Source organism: Hibiscus syriacus, unplaced genomic scaffold (genome assembly GCF_006381635.1).
Source record: "Hibiscus syriacus cultivar Baekdansim isolate YM2019G1 unplaced genomic scaffold, ASM638163v2 tig00009942_pilon, whole genome shotgun sequence".
Classification (NCBI taxonomy): Eukaryota; Viridiplantae; Streptophyta; class Magnoliopsida; order Malvales; family Malvaceae; genus Hibiscus; species Hibiscus syriacus.
Genome location: NW_024062205.1, coordinates 599,142 through 618,186, shown reverse-complemented (window position 1 = coordinate 618,186; position 19,045 = coordinate 599,142). Strand labels below are relative to the sequence as shown.

Genomic DNA, 19,045 nt, shown 5'->3' with positions numbered 1-19,045 from the left:
TCATGAAACGACAGGACACCGTCCACACAGTTTCAGTTTGCAGACAAAAACCAGATCTTAGATTAAAAAAAAACACTTATCTTTGTCTCATCGTTTATTTCTTAACAACAATCCAAATCTTCATTAATGCAAAAGAGACTAAAGATTAAGCAATTATATTACGTTGAGTCCAAGCCTGTATAACCCCAAATGGTGGTTTAACAGGAAAGACAAGTTAAAGCAATCGTTTAGTTCACATCAAATGAAACCCTATTTTTCTTGTTGATTAAAAACATGTGAGCAAGGCACGGGTGTGTTCATAGGCCTGTCACTGTTCCCTTGTGATCCCCACCACACAAGCTTTTAATTAAGTACACTCCCCCTCCCTTCTTTCTCTACTACCTCTTTGAAATCTTCATTTTTTCTTTAGGTTTGCATTTAAGAGAACTAGTTTTCTATATAATATAAGCTTTGGCATTTGTTGAATGGCAATGCCATAGGAAACATGAAAGATTTTCCTGTTTTTGGTGGCGTCTGGGCTCTCTTCTTTCTTCTTAGTTCTTGTTCCTTGGCTGCTTCATATGGTTCTTCTTTCTCACTTTCTGCAATTGGTTTCATTGTTCAAAGCATTCTAATGGGATTTTCTAAAGTGGATTCTTTTTCTTGATGTTGCTGCAGATGGACCTTTATATGATTTCACTGCTTACAGTGAGGTAACTGTGGATATATGTGCTGAAATTGTTTGTGTAAAGAGACTGTTATTTATTGATTGTTTGTTGGTTTGCAGTGTAAAGCACAGCCGGAGGAGCCGCTATACCAAGGAGGGATTCTCAAAGATGAGCCTCCAATTATGCGACCGAGCATTATCGGAGAAACTGCAACCGGTTTCTACACTCCAGCGTTTGTGTTGCAGAATCTCACCATGGGCAACGTTTACTGTTTCTCCAGTTAAGTTCTCCACTTCAATTTCAAGTCTGATTCACCTATGTTATCAGATAAATATCGGTTTTGAATATGTATCGAATGCGAATATTAAACACGAATACATGAAAATAATAGCCGACAACATAGGTGAACAGGCGTATCACACAGTAATACTCGTGCCCCAACAGGTGCCACCCGACATGTTTTGGTGCATATCCTGTGAACTCTCAGCTTATTATGTTTTGGTGCATAGCAGCTTGGATCAAAATACAAGGTTCAAATTCAGCTCTGATCAGGGCAAGCTTGAAGACAGAAAACATAACATATGACTGCATAGGGACTGTTTTGGCTAAGGAAGGATGTTGGTCTTTTCTCAAAGGCGGATTCGATCTCGATTCGCCTTCGAATTTGTCTTTATTACTATTCCAGGTGAATCTGTACTCAAAACAATATATATATAGGCTTTCAAAAGTTGAGCATTAGCTCATGAATGCTTTCGTTTATTTTGCTTCTAAGCCCCTTTTTGTGTTGGATATGCAGAATTCAGATGGTAAAGACATTGATATAACAGTTACTAGCTCCTCGTTGCAGCCATTTACCGACGAGGAATGGAGGATCAACCAGCAATACATTATAAACACTGTGATTACTGTTTCAGACACTTTTCTCGTACTTATTTTCAATTCTTGCTATCCTTACTTTCGTCTTTCCAATGGATTTTTCCAGCAAAGGAAGCGTGCGGTAACGATACATGTCTCGGACCAGCAAGGAAATAGGTTGCAAGGAGCAGCATTAACTATAGTGCAGGTCTCGAAGGATTTTCCATTTGGTTCTGCAATTGCACACACCATTCTTGGAAATTTGCCCTATCAGGTATCCACAGATACGTCTCCATATCTGTGTCTTCATATATGTCGGACAATGATACTTTATTCGGATAATTAGTGTCCTTCGATGACGATGCAGAAATGGTTTGTTGAACGATTTAACGCAGCAGTGTTCGAAAATGAACTGAAATGGTATGCAACAGAACCTGATCAAGGAAGAACCAACTACACCACAGCCGACCACATGTTGGAGTTTGTTAGAGCTCACCAAATAATAACCAGGGGCCACAACATATTCTGGGAAGACCCCAAATACACGCCGGCATGGGTTCGGAACCTTACTGGTCCCGAGCTACAATCCGCGGTTAACTCCAGGATACAAGGCCTAATGAGCAAATACAAGGAGGAATTCATACACTGGGATGTCAGCAACGAGATGCTCCACTGGAACTTTTACGAGCAACGACTCGGACCTGATGCAACCCTGCATTTCTACGAGACCGCACATCAAGCTGACCCTTTAGCAACCCTATTCATGAATGAATTCAATGTAGTGGAAACCTGCAGCGACGTTAAATCGACGGTCGACACTTTCATCGAAAGGATAAGAGATCTCGAACGTGGTGGCATGTACATGGATGGAATCGGATTGGAGAGTCATTTCACCAAACCGAACCCTCCTCTAATGCGAGCCGTGCTCGACAAACTGGCTACATTAAGACTGCCCATATGGCTAACAGAGGTAGACATCAGCAGCAGAGTTGGAAAAGAGTTGCAGGGCGTTTACCTGGAACAGGTATTGAGAGAAGGGTTCTCACATCCATATGTGAATGGGATAATGCTTTGGACAGCTCTACATCCTAAAGGGTGTTACGAAATGTGCTTAACTGACGAAAATTTCAAGAATTTACCGGCTGGTGATGTGGTTGATAATCTATTGAAAGAATGGGAAACTGGGGAGATTAAAGGGGTGACAGATGAGTTTGGTTCATATAGCTTTTATGGATTCCTGGGTGAATATAAGGTGAATGCTGGTTATGGAAACAGGACGGTGGAATCTACTTTCTCACTCAGCCGTAGTGATGAAACTAAGCACTTTAGCATTCATTTGTAATCTGGGATCATGATCAACTTAGTCCAGCTTTACTCCTACTTAAAGGCCCCTTTTCATTTTTCGAGTACTCAACTAACGTTTGAATATAATTTACAACCCCCATAATATGACTAAACAGGCAAAAAGCCGAGCTAGAATACTTGAGAATTGGGGAATAGGGGTGTTTATCGAGCGAATCGATCGAAAGTTGGGCAGTGTTTGACTCGTGCTCGTTAAAAATTTTGTTGCTCAACTAGTTTTTCGTTAAAATTTTGTTCGATTTGTGCTCGTTAAGAAAATTTGTTGCTCGACTCGTTGCTCTTTAAGCTCGTTAAAATTCTACTCACTTGTGCTCGTTAAACTCACCGAAATTTTTAATTTATTTTTAACTATAAGTAAAATCTACTAATACTATATAAAACTTAATATAAACATAGATTAATAAATTTAACAAAAAAAATATCAAAAGAGTGTATAAAACAATTCATAAATACATTAAAAAAACAATTAGGTTTTGAATTTTTGGGTGTAGTAAAATAATAATTATTAATTAATATTTTAGTATTTTTAATTATTTTTGTAAAAATTAATAGATTAGTAATTTATCATATTTTTTATTATCTATTAGTAAATTGATAATTTTTTTAATGAAATAATATTTTAATATAAACTAAAAAGTTATAAAAAAATTAAAGAGTTGCTCACAAAATTATCGGGTCGTGTTGAACTTAGCTCGACTAAACTCGTTAAGGTTTTGAATTAAACTCGAGTTCAACTTGAGTCAAGCTTTTATCGAATTTTGACCGAATCTACTTAGAACGGATCAACTCATTAAGCATCCCTATCGGGGCATCCTTCACACACAACGTAGCCAAAATCCTCGCATTTTCACATTACAAACAAGCTTTTAAACAAGATTTCATATTCTCTTTACAATCCAATTTGCCAAAAGAAACAAAAGCTGGAAAAAAGCAAAGCTAACATTACACAATGCCAGATTATGTTACACAAAATTCAAGCAGTTCATCTGCTTCAACTTCAAAATTCCCAGAATGTTAAGAGAGAGGGCTACAACTAAACAAATGAAAACATGACTGAAATAGTTGTTGATGCCATGACTGCACCAAATGGTAGAAAACTGGGAGAAGCTGTGGTTCTTGGTGAATCTCCCATTGCTAAACCAGCTAGCCATGACCCATCTGTCATCACGGTTTGTCCTGATCCTGACCCAGAGCTTGAACCCGATCCAGGATATCCATATCCATTACCCGAGTATGTTAACCCAGGTTCTGTATCTGGTCTTTGTGACGTTGAGCCTGTCGTAGCTGGAGTAGAATCTCTCGAAGATTTTTGACTGCCACAAAATCCCACATCGTTTAAAAAAACCAAAACGTGACCGTATAATCTGCTTCGGTGCACGTGAACGTGCTCGTAGCATCATCGTATGCATAGCAGTAAGATCTGGGACAAGCGGCCTTGAACATCTCGGAATAAACTGAAGGCTTAGGCGCCGCTGCAACAGTACACGGGACTCCCGAATGCTTCACACGCGCTCTTGCAAGCGTCACCGTCCCCGACCTAGAGCTCCGACGGACATTGACGGTTCAAGTCGGTCGTACACCCGGTGGAAGCACAAAGACCCGACCCGCCCCGCCGGTGCGCTCCACGATCATGGTTATATTGTAGCCATCCACAAGGCTGACGTCGTAAAAATCTTGCCCTCCCGTTCCAAGAGTGAACTCAGCCAGAGTTACGGGTGGAACAGCTCCGATTCCTTTGCACTCCGTCTGACCGGAGCCGCAGTCGCCGGTCACGCAGGTGCCGGAACCGGATCCGTCGAAATTGCAGCCGGTTCGACCCCAGAAACGACCCGACCAGCCTGTTTGGGCTTGAAAGGAACGAGAGGAGTCTTTTGATAGCTCGAATCCGGTGCCTATCTAGCGGAGGATTGCCTGCATTTGCTACTATCCCAGGCCACACAGTGTAGCTACAGCGGTTGACCAATGTGAAAGAAAACGTGGAAGTGAAAGAAACCCAGAAAAATAGAGAGTTGGGTTTAACCTTTTGAGTTCACTGATAAGACAACGAGACAGAGAATAAGAGCTGAGAAGCTAATGGAGTGAAGATCCATGAGGGTTTCTTTTGCTGCTGCTTCTTCCTAGAATTTCTTTCAAGTTTCTACTTGATCAGCTTAGGTTTCTAAGATTAATTTGCAGAGCAGAATGGCGTAGTAATATATATATATATATATATATATATATATATATATATATATGCTCCCCAGGCTCCAGGGGAGAGGGGCAGAATGGAGTTAAGAAGGGTATTGTTATGAAGAGAATGATAGGTGGACGTTGAATCGCCTACGACACAGGTTGGTAAGAAAGCGATGAAGATCAGAGGGCAGGCACTGCTCTACCGCAATGTAATATTAGTAAGGATTAAAATACCATTGACCTTTGTTTGGATTAGTTTATGTAACTTATGTTTTAATTTTGTCAATTTTAACTCTTACGTTTATATTTAATTATAATTATACCATTTTACCGTTAATCAATTAGCGAGACGATGACGGAACATTTGTTTATCGTGATGGTGATGACTTGGAAGATTTCATTAAAATCATTTAATCCAAATTGGATCGGCCTTTTAATAATAATTTATTTGATAAAAAAATCCCAATTAACAACCCTAACCCTAAATCACAAAATCATTTGTTTCATTCCCCACCGATAGTGTTCAAAACTCTATGAACCTGAAAAATTCAAGCAACCCAACTTTAAAAAGCCTCGAAATGAATAATTTTTGTGTTGGAACCTGGAAAATTCAAGCAACTCTAACTCTAATTTTTGTGTTGGAACCTGTTGGAAAATTCAAGCAACCAATTTTTTCAGAAATTGTTTTTTTAGGGATATCCGATTCATGGTCTTGGACAGTTGATATCATTCGGGAGATTCATGTCAAAGAATGGAATTTGAAGTAGTTAACCCTACTATTAATACCATTCATACATATTCTATCCTTCATTATCTTTGTTTTATTTAAGGGTAAGCTACACAGATGATCATTAATGTTTAACTAAGTTTTCGCTTTTCCTACTGAAGTTTCAAAAGTAAAAATTGGTCATTAGCGTTATCGATTTATAACAAATCGGTCACCGACTATTAACAACCATTAACGTAATAATGAAATGATGACGTGACATGTTAAACCAACGGACTTAGCATATTTGACCATGTGGGGACAACCTTTGACCGACCAATAGACTTCTTCTTTTTCTTCTTCAATGTTCTGGATAATTTCGTGTCGTATCTCAATTCGGGGATGTGACACGGTGTCTGGCTGGAGAATAAAACCTGCAAATTGCATGACTAGAAAAATCAAGACTACCACAATATTCATGATTAATCCAAGTAACTAACAACTTAATGTTTGTGGTGAAGAAACCAAACCTTATAGTGTTTGTGTTGCTTAGTTCAACAACCTTAAGTGAAGACATCAAGCCGATATAAGACATGGCAACTTCATCAATTGATGTTTGAGATAAAGATAAAATTTCAAATTTGGGAACATGTCCAACTAAAATCTCAATCCCTACACAGCTGAACTTTGTTCTGCTTAGATTTAGATTTTTCAGACCGACTCCAATACATACAATCATTTCAACAGAATTACCCCCAAAGGTGCTAGAGTTGAGAGCTCGTAACATTGGTCCAAGCAAGATTGTGGAAGCTCAGCACAACCTTAAGTGAAGACATCAAGCCGATATAAGACATGGCAACTTCATCAATTGATGTTTGAGATAAAGATAAAATTTCAAATTTGGGAACAGTCCAACTAAAATCTCATCCCTACACAGCTGAACTTTGTTCTGCTTAGATTTAGATTTTTCAGACCGACTCCAATACATACAATCATTTCAACAGAATTACCCCCAAAGGTGCTAGAGTTGAGAGCTCGTAACATTGGTCCAAGCAAGATTGTGGAAGCTCAGCTTGGGGAAGCTTTGAAGGACCAAAGCCCCTATGTTCCCCCCAATAGATCAAGGTATTGTAGCTTTGTCAATACCTAAAACAAAACAGACACCGCAAATCATTTTAACCTTAATAATTTACCTGAAAATGAAAACTAACAATTAGATCTTAAAATTAATCATTCAAAATGGTAAAACCAATTAAACTCAGACTAATATAACTAAGCTCGAAAATATTTTTGGAACGCCAAAGAAATTGTATGATTACAAACAAATCCAATTTTGCTTTCACATTCTTCGAAAAGAAACCGCTAGTTCATCGTTCCAGGTTTTGATGATTGGTGGGTCGACATTTAGAAATGGGGTTGAACAAGAAATAATTAACCATATCTAATTATTATTTGCAGTAAAGGAGAATCTCTGGGCTCGATGTTTGTGAGAAGCACCAGTCCAGTCACCCTGAGGGCATACTTCCTAGTTTCCATGTAAATGCTATTACTAACAATAAAGTTAGATTAAAACAAGTTTCTTCAAAGTGGATGATAAAATATTAGATATGTTTATATATTCAACACCACGTATCTTTTCTAATAAAAAAACATTTGATACACATATTTTATTAAGTTTAAATTATATATATATATATATATATATATATATATATATATATAATGGCTTATATCACAAATAAGTACCTCTATTTTTCATTTAAGTACCTAAAATATTTTATGTCATATATTATTTAAAAATTTTAATCCAAATTCTAAAAAATTTGACACATGACATTAATTAAAGAATACTTTATTTATTTAGATGAAAAATTGAATACTTTATGTACCTATTTTGACTAAAAAGTTATTTAAATACACATTTTCACCAAAAAGATAACTTTAGGTACGTAAATGAAAAAAGATAGTATACTTTATATACTTATATGTTATATATAAGCCTATACATATATTGAAGAAAACATGATAAATTTTAGGTTTAGCTAGAAAATAAGTGCCCAAATTATAATGTTTTCTTAAATACGTGTCCAAACTTTTTTCGATTCATCTAGGTTATTAATGTTACAGATGTTATAAACGTTATTGCTTTAGGTGTTCAAACCATAATGGCCGTTAAATTTCTTCGTTAAGTGACACATGTCACGTTTTGGTAATTTTGAAAATTTATTTTTAAAAAAAATAAAAATATTATTATATTTATAAAAAAACTTTAATTTCTCTTAAATTATAAAAAAAAATCAGATCTTAAAAATCCTAAACCCCTAACTCTAACTCTTTGATGTCGTCCTTACCATCTTCCTAGTCATACATTGTCATCTTTGTCGTCCAATGATCGTCGGGATCAAGTGGGATTGTGATTTGCTACGTTGGGTTCGTCGGGATACATATGTCATTTAGCTCATATTATGGTGGCTTTTCATGGGGCTACCAATCGTTGGGCGGAGGTGAGCAGATGGAAGTTCATAGACGGCAAAGACCGATGGTCGACGTGGGTTTAAGAGTTGAAATTAGAGATTTTAAGGTTTTGGGTTTTTTTTATCTCTTAAACTTTTTGCTTTTTCTGATTTTTTTAAGTATATTTTTTTTAATTTTAAATAAATTTTTTAAAACTTTAAGAACATGACACATGTCCTTTAATTGGCAGAATTTAACGCCCGTAACAACCGAGGCACTTAAAGTGATAATGTTTGTAATGTAAGATACTTAGATGAATCGGAAAAAAATTGGACGCTTATTTAGAAAAAAACATTATAGTTTGGACAGTTATTTTAGTTTAGACAACTGGATTGTTTGTTTGGAATGAAAGTTGAATAGATTTCGGATCATTTGATATTCAATCAAAAGAAGTATGTGATTGATACGTTGATCAAAAGAAACATTCATTCTACACCCACTCCAACACTAATGGTCATAGCCCTAAAGTTATTAAGCGGATATTGAGATATCTGAATGGTACTCTTAATCATAGTTTGAGCTTCAAGGTTATGTTGATTCTAATTGGACAGCTTCAGTCGAATACTGTGTCTATATAGAGCACTAAAAGGAAAAGTATAAAAGTCTTGCAATCTTGTTTCTGCTTAGGAATAACATCAACAATATGCATTAGAAACTTTAGAAATTCGAGATGCTTCGAATTCAAGCCTTGCTATATACCTTGAACATGTTCGTTCGACAGTAAAAAAATTAGAAACCCTTACTGTATCAGTATCGACATAACAAGCTCGGTGAGATAGCCGTGTACAATATTCGCGTGGCAGACGTGAGGCAGAGAATTACTCCCTTCGGTTCAGCTACTACTTGCCTGGAAGTGTCCAGTCCAGGCCAATGTTAGTCATAAAGGTAATATATGTTGCCAAAAGAGGAAAAGAGCCATAGCAAAAGAGGCCGCAGATGTAAATTGCACTCGGAGCAGACCTGATAATGAAGCCCTATTCACATGCACGCTTGATAGGTATATCATACTCTTATTCACAAGCGGTAGCATCGCTCCGTCTTTCCGTTCACCGAACAACTTTTGGCTGCAGATTACACATCAAACACAAATGAATACATAATTTTTCAGCAGACATTTCTACCAAGAGTAATGTAGTGTTCAAGACAGAATGATCTAGCCTCCATTCCACCATACTTTCACATATGTTCCTTCTGAAAGTGCACATGGATTACATCTAGCTATATTTCTCATAAACCTAATCTCAGATTTTCAAAGCATCCTCGATAAGATTTTTCTGGTTTAGTATGAATTATTACGCCTATAATGCTGCCAATCTGCAGCAAATCTACCGTGAATGATCAGAGTAAAGTTCAAAGGTTCAACCAAACTACCAATGCGCCCACCATTCGGCTTAAAGTAGACCAAAGTTCCCAACTTTCAATCCATGGAAGAGTCTTTGATGCATTATTAATGTCTTTTTTTTTCTTCTTTTTGAATAGTCTGGGATTACGGTGGTATCATTTTAGAATTTTTATTAACCTATTGCAATGACAGATTCTTTAGACGTAAATACTACAATTCGGAGCTTTTTACTTACTCGGATCCTATTAACTATGGGGTTGATTTGGGTTAACAGAAATTTATTTACCTGGTATAAGGAGGTGGACAGATAATGATGACGTAATCAGCGCCGGCACACGTGTACGTGCTCGTGGTATCGTCGTACGCATAGCTATAAGAGCGTGGGCAAGCACGCTTGAAAAACAACGAGTATGTGGACGGCCGACAAACGTCGGGAGTTCCGAACGCCCCGCTGCAGCAGTATTGGGGGTCTCCGAACGCTTCACACGCGCTCCTACACCCCACGCCTCCACCGTCTCTACTTGCCACGCGCAACTCCGATGGACAAGCGCCGTTGAGGTCCAATAAGCAACCCGTGGCGCTACAATTCCCGCCTTTACCTCCCTTGGCCACGATCAACATCGGCAGATTGTAGCCGTCGACTAAGCTGACGTCGTAAAAGTCTAGTCCTCCGGCACCGTTTAATGTGAATTCCGCGAGAGTGGCCGGCGGCTTGGCGCCACTCCCGGAACATTCAATTTGACCGGAGCCGCAATCGCCGCTCAGACAAACGAATGTACGGGTGGAGGCGAGGCCGCAAAGGGCTCGACCCCAGACCCGACCGGACCAAGACCTGGGTATTGTTATTGTTCTTGATTTGCCGGGGTTAAGGAGGAAGCCGGTTGTGGGAAGTTGAGGCGTGTTGGCGCCGGATAAAAGACCCGGCCATATCTTGTGGCGGCACTTGTTGACGATCTTGAAAGAAGCTGGATTCACTTCTGCGATTGAAAACAAACAAAGGGTGATTATTGTCAGATATTGCAGATAACAAAAAACAAAAAGGAGTATCAAAAGGAAAAATTGAGTCTTTGAAGGTTTTATATTACCTGAGAAGAGAGAGAGGCAGAGGAGAAAAACAAAGGTGGAAGACAGATGACGACGATCCATTATCGAACACATAAAGATTGAAAATTGGAGGAGTTTGAAGTTAAAGAATTGGCAAAAAAAAAAAAAAAACTAAATAACTTTACTTTTTCTTAGAGGACATAGTGACAATTGAGAATGTGATTGTGGGGTTTTTGCCTTTTGGTTATTTTATTAAACATTAAAATCTCAAAGTTTTGTCTTTGTTTTGGGCATTTTCAATTTCCTTACTTTTCAAGCAAAATAAGAAGTGTAATTTATATGCCTTCTTTCTGCTAATTTTTGTATTGGGAGCTTTGATATTCTCTGGTTTGTGATTGATTAAACTTAAAGCTTCAATAGCCTTGATTCATATAACTAGCAAGCAAACCCTGTCCTTGATTGAAATGCTCATTTGGGTGGTAAAATTTCAGTGCCCTGTTTTACAAAGGCTACCCTGTTTGTGCATTACAGATATGTCTAGGGAGATCCCCATATGCCGCCTGAAGTTGCATGTAAAGGCACCAAATTTCTAATAACTTGAAGCATATAAACTTGGAGATCTCTAAAGTGAAAGCTCAATATGGAAAATTGTAGGGTGAAAATTGTTTCAAATCTGGAAATATTGAATTACTCACAAATAGAAGTGCATCTGCCACAAAAGAACTACAACACACACATCTTCTAAATGCTGCTCTTCCAGGCATTTCTGATATATTGTTCTCATTTGAAGCATCTCTTCGTAAAGCTCTCAACTGACAGCTGAAAAAATCGTACATCATACCCTTTTCTTATCAGCTCTAGGAGGAACGGACCTTCGTTTCTTCAATTGTTTGTCACTTATTCGAATTATCAAATCAGAATCGAGGGTGCCCTCAACTACTTGTGCAGGTGCATCAGTTGGCTCTGAAGATCGAGCCGTCTTGGTGTTGCTATTTCCCTCTTCAGTTACCATGGGAACGCATTTGCCAGTAGCTCTTTCACCTGCACCGCATGTAAAAGAACAGCACGTACGCAAAGTAAGCGAGCTGGTGCACACCACATTTACAAACATAGTATCAAATTACATCGTAACGTCCGTAATATCCGTAACTTCGAACACAACCACAATATGATATCTTACATTCAAATATGATTGACATTTGTTTATACAGAGGAAAGGTCTTGCGCCGGAAGGGTCTCGCTTCGCTTCTTACAGCAATATAGTTGTCCCAAACTCTGTCATCAGCTACAACCATTCGTCGAGTTCCGTCCCAACCGAATCCATTATGTCCGAGCAGGGTTTTAAAAACACCATAATCTTTCTTCATCACGTTGTAACGGTTTTTTATCTGGTTTTCTTCCAGATTCAAGCCAAACTTGTCATTGAAATCACGCGTAACGGATCGAATAACTTCATTCTTGAATTCGTTATAGGACGTTCGTCCAGAATTGTGCTGTTCGATGAAAAGATCGACCAGAAATGCATCTCGTGACGGCGTCCATTCTGCTTTGCCTCTACATACCGCTCCTTCCTGCGCTGCAGTTGCAGCCATCTGCGTTGCAGAAAGAACGTTAACATGCGAAAAAGAAAGATATTTTCTTGGCACATTTTCTGTGGAAACAAACAGATAATAATGGTTGGTATCTTCTTGCAGTACCTTTGTTGCAACTGGTCGGCTACAAAGGAAGCCCCTGAAATGGGAAGTGGAAAGCAGAAGAGAACAAACGAGTTGCTGCAGAGCAAAATGTGATGCGGTGGACTATACTTATAAATGGAACGATGGGAGCAAGTGAAGATAATTATTCCCTTAAAAATTTTATATTTCTATTTAAAATTTATATGTTACCTCCTTGCGTTAGTTCCTATTTATAATCCTTATATGCTTATATACTAAAACAAAATGTGAACCATATTTTTTTTAAATCCATCATTGATATTTAATATATTAATCGAATAATTCAGATCGAATATTATAAAAAAAATTGACTCTTATCAGGGTTCGAATCCCCTGATATTACATAAGTGACCTAGTATATCATCTCATGAGATCAACTTGTTGGTCTTTATATGAATCATAATCTCGTTGCACAATCAAATTTGGGCCTCTATATGTCCAACCGGCAAAATCTTAGGGCCTTATTTTGGAAAAAGAAGAAAAAAGAATACGAGTACCTCCGGTTTTCGAAAGAAGAAAGGCATTAAACGAAAAGGGGAGTACTAGTTGGGTTTAGGGGTTTGATAAAATACTAAGATTTAAGGGTGTAAACGAGTCGAGTGTTGAATATAAATATGGTTGAATTTGAATCGAAATAGTTTACCAATTTTTTTTATTAAACTATATGATTACAAAGTAGTATATGTTCTAAATATTATCATTCATTTGACAATGAATATTCAATCATTCTACGGCAATTGTTGGTGCTCAAACCCATAACTTTTATGAACAATAATAATTTCTTTAACTACTGAGGTAAGTTGGTTCGTGTTGAAGTTTACCAATTTAAAACGACTTAAATTTGAAACTAGAAAATGAAGTTTGATTTAAGCTCGAAAAAAATTCGAACTCAAAATATTCTCAGACGATTGAAGGTTGAACTTGAACCTTAAGTACATAAAAACTTTATATTGCATTTAAAAACCCACGTATAAATACTAATATTATTGATAATTTAATTTAAAAAATTAATATATTATTCTTTTCGGTTCTCGTGAGTTTTTTGAGTCGGGTATCAAATAGTTTGTTTCGATTTGTTAAGAACCCGAATCTAGTTGAATCAATTTAGTTCGAGTAAATCAAACTCTAATAATGTGTGAGATCCTGTTGCTAAGGAGTAAGCATGGATCAATTGAAATGGCAATAAACACCAAAAACAAGATATTGAAATAGTCTTGCCGTGCTTTGAAATCCCCCAAAATGCAGCTTTTATGTGTATTGTAAACCAGAAAAGCAGAATAGAAGGACAAATATTCTGCGAGTATAAGATTCTTTTACTCCCACATTTTGCTTCCAAAATGGAGCAAAAGTCATCGTCATATTGTTTCTTCCTCAAGATCGCTTTCAAAACCAATTATTTTCTACAGGGTGTCCGAGTTAAAATCATATGGAATTGACTCACTAATCGCATATGTCTTGCTTTGCAATGTCACCAACTCAATGCAGGTTTGACTCACTTGCGAGCCCTCATCATCTATGAACAGAAACCATTATTAATGTTTGTCAAAAACGTGGCTCAAATCATGAAGAAAAAAGTTAAAACTTTGAGGGTAAGATGTTGATCACAGTAGGCTTGACTTTATGATCTTATAGTAATAAACTTTGGCGTGCTCAGGTTAAACTTCATGCCGCATCATCATCAGTTACGAATCTAATTTTTTTTAGGATGAATATTATTCGTAAAATAAGTAATTAATTGAAGAAAATTTATATTTTAAGGTTGGTATAAAAAATTTCAGGTGAATATTTTAATAAAATAAATAATCAATCAAAGAAAATTTAAATTTTAAGATAAACACGTGCCTACCCTCAGTAATGCGTGGCTCCGCAACTGCGCATCATCAATGGGGTTTAGCTTTCCTTGTTTGTAATCTGTGTTCATCGTCGGGATGACATGAAATCAACACTATTCTCACTTTTTGTTAATCAGAATCATAACAAATGCTTTTACTTTATTTGTCAATCCCTAATCACCCTAGAACGTTTGGATTGTCCGGCTATTACACAACGCATGAAGAAAAAGGAGGAAGGAAGGTGGTCAAAGGAAACAGGGTTGCAGACACAATGTTTCGAGGTCCCAGTGGCATTGAACAAAACACATGTAGGATTGTTCCCCGCAAAGAAATGCTTTTATCTAATGATTTACATCAACATTCAACACAGTTCTGATGGGTTTTTGTTTTCAAAATCTTATTAGAAAAAAACCCTCATTATGTTTAACCATCATAGCTTCAGAGACCAACAATCCGTTGGTTTAAGAGGATGAGACACTAGATCTCTTAAGCAAGGTCAGAGGTTCGAACTCTGGCGTTTGCGAATGGAGTAAACTGGGTTGAGATGATCTCCTTCGTCTCTGTAATATCTGATCTGGATTAGTCGGTCAATAGATCGAATACCAGTGATTAATTCGGAAAAAAAAATCATAGCTTGAGAGAAATATTAATAATATGTGTGGGTTATGCATACAAATTCAGAAACAAGAAAAAGGAAACACAAGCTCATGGAGTGCCTAATCTCTCTCAATTGTTTATGTTTGATTAATATTTAAGAACTAAATAAATAATATATTTTGTGTTTTTTTCAACTTTGATATACAGTAAATACGCCGAAATCTCGAGTATAACTAAAAGTGAGAATTTTTGTATGGATTCAATGAAATCAGAAAATCGAAAAATTAATTTGAATTGGATTATACGGTTCGATTTGGATTTTTTAATTTGTAGTTTGATTTTAAAAAATAAATAAATATAGAATTTGATTCAATTTCGGTTTTTTCATATGAAAATTGTTTGAACTAAATCACACCGAATTAAAAAAAGAAAATAAATATCCAAAATAAATTCATTTTGAATTTATTACGAGATAAATTTAAACAAATAAAACCTTAAAACTAATAATATTTTTTTATAAATTTAAATTTATATATATGCACTCGATTTAAGCTTTAAATTTATATTTTTTTGGAGGTTAAGTTTGAAAAATAGTGAATAATCAAAAATCATAAAACAGAAGTAAATCGAACTGAAAACCACGACTTTTATGTCATTCGGTTTTGATTTCAATTTCAATTTTTAAAAACTCACAAAGTGTTATTTGATTCATATTTTAATGAAAATCGAATCGAACTTAATCGAATACACAAGTCAAGATGAATAAAAAAAATATTGCAAGTGCATCAGGAAGGGATTAATCACAACAAATTAATAAAATAACTCTCCCATTTCCAGGCCACATGAAACATGATCTAACAAGTTTTCCAAATGGATTTTTCTACTACACTCCATTTATATGTCCTTAGTTCACCTTGCACCTAATCCATAAAAACGGGTTAAATTGTGATTTTTGTGCCTTTTTTATACTTAAATTTGGATTTAGTCCCTGTAGTTTAATTTTTGTATGATCAAGTCCCTCTAATCTTTTAATGTTATTAGTTAATGGTGTTAACTATTTTGGTTAAATAAATACAACCTTTTAAAATCATCATGTTGACATGTCTAATGCGTAGAAATACCTCTTAGCTCCCTCTCTTTTCTAATATTGGACAAATTGGTCCAATCAAAAAAAGAACAATTTAGTCTCTATCAATTTCAAAAGTGAGCAATTAAGGACAATTAATTGCAAATTTTATGTTTTCTATCCATTTTTGCATAATTTTGATTGGCATGATAACAAATTTATCCCCATTTTTTTATTAAGTTAAGATGATTACAAAATAGTATCTGTTATAAATACTGTCAACCATTTGACAATGAACTCTCAATCACCCTGCTGCAACCGCCGAAACTCGAACTGTGACCTCTAGGAAGAATAATTGAAGTATAAGTTGGTTCGTGCGAAAAACAAATTTATCCCTTGATGTTATATATTGTGTCAATTTGATCTTGATTCTAAAAAGCACATAATTTACATATTCTGGAAATATTGGGGACTAAATAAGTTAGATTTTAGAATGATGATCAGATTGACATTATTTATATGTATAAACATTGAAGGCCAAACATATTATTATATCAGTAAAAATTATATAAAATTGATGAAGAACATTAACACCGTGATTAATTGTCCTTAATTACCCGCATTTAAAACCATCAAATCCTAAATTGCTCCTATTTTCTGAAAGGGACATGTAACTTGATAAACAATGTGAACTATTTAGATTAACTAATAATATAATAAAAATAACGTAAAAAATAGAGATATTAAACTATGATAAATTAAATAACAAAATCTAGATCTTAAATTTAAATAGAGTAAAATGATAAAAAAAAATCTTAATTTGACCATGTTGATTTAGAATCCATATATATATATATAGAGAGAGAGAATACTAAATGAATGAAAAATAGAGATTTAGTTATAGGCAAAAGTGCCCAGATAAAGTTATAGGTAGTGTTTAATTCCCAAACTAATATGCTTTCGACATTATTTTCTCATTTAATGTATTTTCTACACAGTAATCACTTAAAGATCCCAGGATATCTCGGTGTCTTTGGACTAAAATTTTCGTACATGGATTACTCGGCGTCTTTAGTTAATTTTTTTTGTTTATTGTGCTTTTTTTTGGAGATTTTACCAAAATATCAAATTTTTCTTAAATATTTACGTTTCAGACACCCTTTGAGATAATATTCCCCATCTAACATCATTTGCAGAAAGGCGCCGCACATGCACCGCGCCTTACGCTGATGTGGCGCCACGTGGGATAAGGTGTAGCCCACGTTAGGACAAAATAAATATCGAAGGCGCGGCCCATGCACCTTCCATCCCACCGACCCAACTGACTGTTCACACCATCCATCCCATCCTATAAGTACACCACTCTCAACTATTTTCACCACATCAAATCCTCTCAAAAACCAAACATCGTTCAAATTTTATTTATAAGGTATATTTTATTATATTTAATATTTTGTTAGTATTTTATTTAATTATTTAATTATTGTATTATTTAATTTTTTATTATTTTATTTAAATATGTTATTTTTTGCAGTTATAAAATGGAAAGCGGTCTGCTTCGTTTGGATGGAAATATGTATAAGTTAACAGAAACAATGATGTTGGATATATGTACTGAAGCGACAACATTCTTCTAGTTGAGAGGATTGCTGTGAATGTTTACGGGTTGAGAGCGTATTTATAGCCGAGAGAAAAATTTAAAAGCCGAGAAATACAGATATAATTATTCAAGGCGCGACCCATGCACCGCGCCTATTTGGTGCGTGTGTCAGACGACAGTAAGACGCGACCTACGTGGCACCACACCAGCGTAAGGCGCGGTACTTGGGCCGCGCCTTTCTGCAAAGGGTGTTAGATCAGGAATATTATCTCAAAGGGTGTCTGAAACGTAAATATTTAAGAAAAATGTGATTTTTTGGTAAAATCTCCAAAAATGCACAATAAGCAGAAAAAAAATTAACTAAAGATGCCGAGTAATCTATGTATAAAAATTTTAGCCCAAAGATACCGAGATATCCTGGGATTTTTAGGTAATTACTGTAGAAAATACGTTAGATGAGGAAATAATGTTGAAAGCACGTTAATTTAGGAATTAAACACTCCTTATAGCATTATCTGAGCACTTTTACCGTTAATTATTAATAATAACAAAAAAAGAGAATATATTTATCAAAAAAGTTAGTTAATCTAATACGTCTATTTTTATAAATTCAGTAGTCCTAAATTTATGTATTTTTTTAAATTTTATATTATGCAAATATATCTTAAACATGTATATATATATATATATATAATGAAACTTTTTATATAATATCCCTGGAAATTAAGCAGAATAATAAGCAGTACATGTGAAGGGGGAATAGGGTTTAGGTGGGGAGAGGAAAGGGAGGTAATGGCCATGTGATAAAAGCACTTTCTTCTTCATGTAAAGCCACCACGCCCCCTTTGGGTGCAATCATTCCCCTCTACTGTCTTATTTTAACTAATTAATTTTAACCCCATAATAGCCTTACCCTCCACAAATGCTTCCCATTTTACCAAAATCCTCCGTTCATATTAAAAAGGGTAAACTACACATATGGTCACTAATGTTTGAGTAATTTTTCGTTTTCTCCACTAAAGTTTCAAAAGTAACAAATTGGTCACTAACGTTATTTATTTGTAAATGTAATCCCTTGATGTTAACAACCGTTACTGAAGATAGCGAAATACTGACGTGGCACTATTTTTCACACATTTGACTTTCCAAAGATTTTGATCGACGTTTAAGGAAAAATTAAAGAAAAAAAATTTATCTTCCTCTCCATTCTTCTTCTCTCTTCTCTCCTCCCTACTTCAAAACACCAGGGGAGCTGCAACTCTTGAACTGTCTTCTACAAATACTTGTTTAGGTATTATATTCAACAAAAGGAAGGTGAAAGAGTAAATTTTCAAGTCCACATACATTTGCATTCCCAAGTCAAACCTTCAAGAGGGTTGTGCATATAAGAACTTTGTTTTATCCAGTGATTACGCAGTGCCAACCCCACATAAAGACTCAGTGATTACTCAGTGCCAAGCTTCAACATCTGGGTTTGCTTTATAACAATAAATTAATCTCATTGCAACACTGCAAACCGAGACTGCTCTCTCATTGTTTTTTTCTATCAATGGAAGCATGTATTACTACAGTTTTAGTTAGTTTTTTTAGGCT

The 19,045-nt window shown here is 35.8% G+C and overlaps 3 protein-coding genes and 1 pseudogene across 5 annotated transcripts; 1 reads left to right on the top strand and 3 right to left on the bottom strand.

Moving 5' to 3' along the window:
* Nucleotides 1-331: 331 nt before the first annotated feature.
* Nucleotides 332-2,979, top strand: LOC120203436 (endo-1,4-beta-xylanase 5-like). 2 transcript variants are annotated; one of them, XM_039203730.1, is made up of 8 exons: nucleotides 332-350; nucleotides 480-563; nucleotides 658-692; nucleotides 767-926; nucleotides 1,160-1,332; nucleotides 1,444-1,545; nucleotides 1,630-1,776; nucleotides 1,870-2,979. In XM_039203730.1, exons 2-8 carry the CDS (start codon nucleotides 485-487, stop codon nucleotides 2,842-2,844), a joined length of 1,671 nt encoding a protein of 556 aa, XP_039059661.1. In that variant the 5' UTR covers nucleotides 332-350; nucleotides 480-484; the 3' UTR covers nucleotides 2,845-2,979. The 2 variants fall into 2 exon arrangements, with proteins under 2 accessions (XP_039059661.1, XP_039059660.1); XM_039203729.1 differs by lacking the exon at nucleotides 332-350 and having other exon boundaries at nucleotides 461-563.
* A 1,220-nt stretch (nucleotides 2,980-4,199) lies between these two features.
* On the bottom strand, nucleotides 4,200-6,529 carry LOC120203526 (annotated as a pseudogene).
* A 2,400-nt stretch (nucleotides 6,530-8,929) lies between these two features.
* Nucleotides 8,930-10,878, bottom strand: LOC120203435 (thaumatin-like protein 1b). 2 transcript variants are annotated; one of them, XM_039203728.1, is made up of 4 exons: nucleotides 10,684-10,878; nucleotides 9,885-10,575; nucleotides 9,217-9,320; nucleotides 8,930-9,103 (listed from the first exon to the last, which is right to left on the bottom strand). In XM_039203728.1, exons 1-4 carry the CDS (start codon nucleotides 10,754-10,756, stop codon nucleotides 9,096-9,098), a joined length of 876 nt encoding a protein of 291 aa, XP_039059659.1. In that variant the 5' UTR covers nucleotides 10,757-10,878; the 3' UTR covers nucleotides 8,930-9,095. The 2 variants fall into 2 exon arrangements, with proteins under 2 accessions (XP_039059659.1, XP_039059658.1); XM_039203727.1 differs by lacking the exon at nucleotides 8,930-9,103 and having other exon boundaries at nucleotides 9,115-9,320.
* Nucleotides 10,879-11,477: 599 nt separating this feature from the next.
* Nucleotides 11,478-14,278, bottom strand: LOC120203525 (L10-interacting MYB domain-containing protein-like). The gene is made up of 4 exons (XM_039203805.1): nucleotides 14,204-14,278; nucleotides 12,340-12,414; nucleotides 11,823-12,234; nucleotides 11,478-11,683 (listed from the first exon to the last, which is right to left on the bottom strand). Exons 1-4 carry the CDS (start codon nucleotides 14,276-14,278, stop codon nucleotides 11,478-11,480), a joined length of 768 nt encoding a protein of 255 aa, XP_039059736.1.
* Between the last annotated feature and the right edge of the window lie 4,767 nt (nucleotides 14,279-19,045).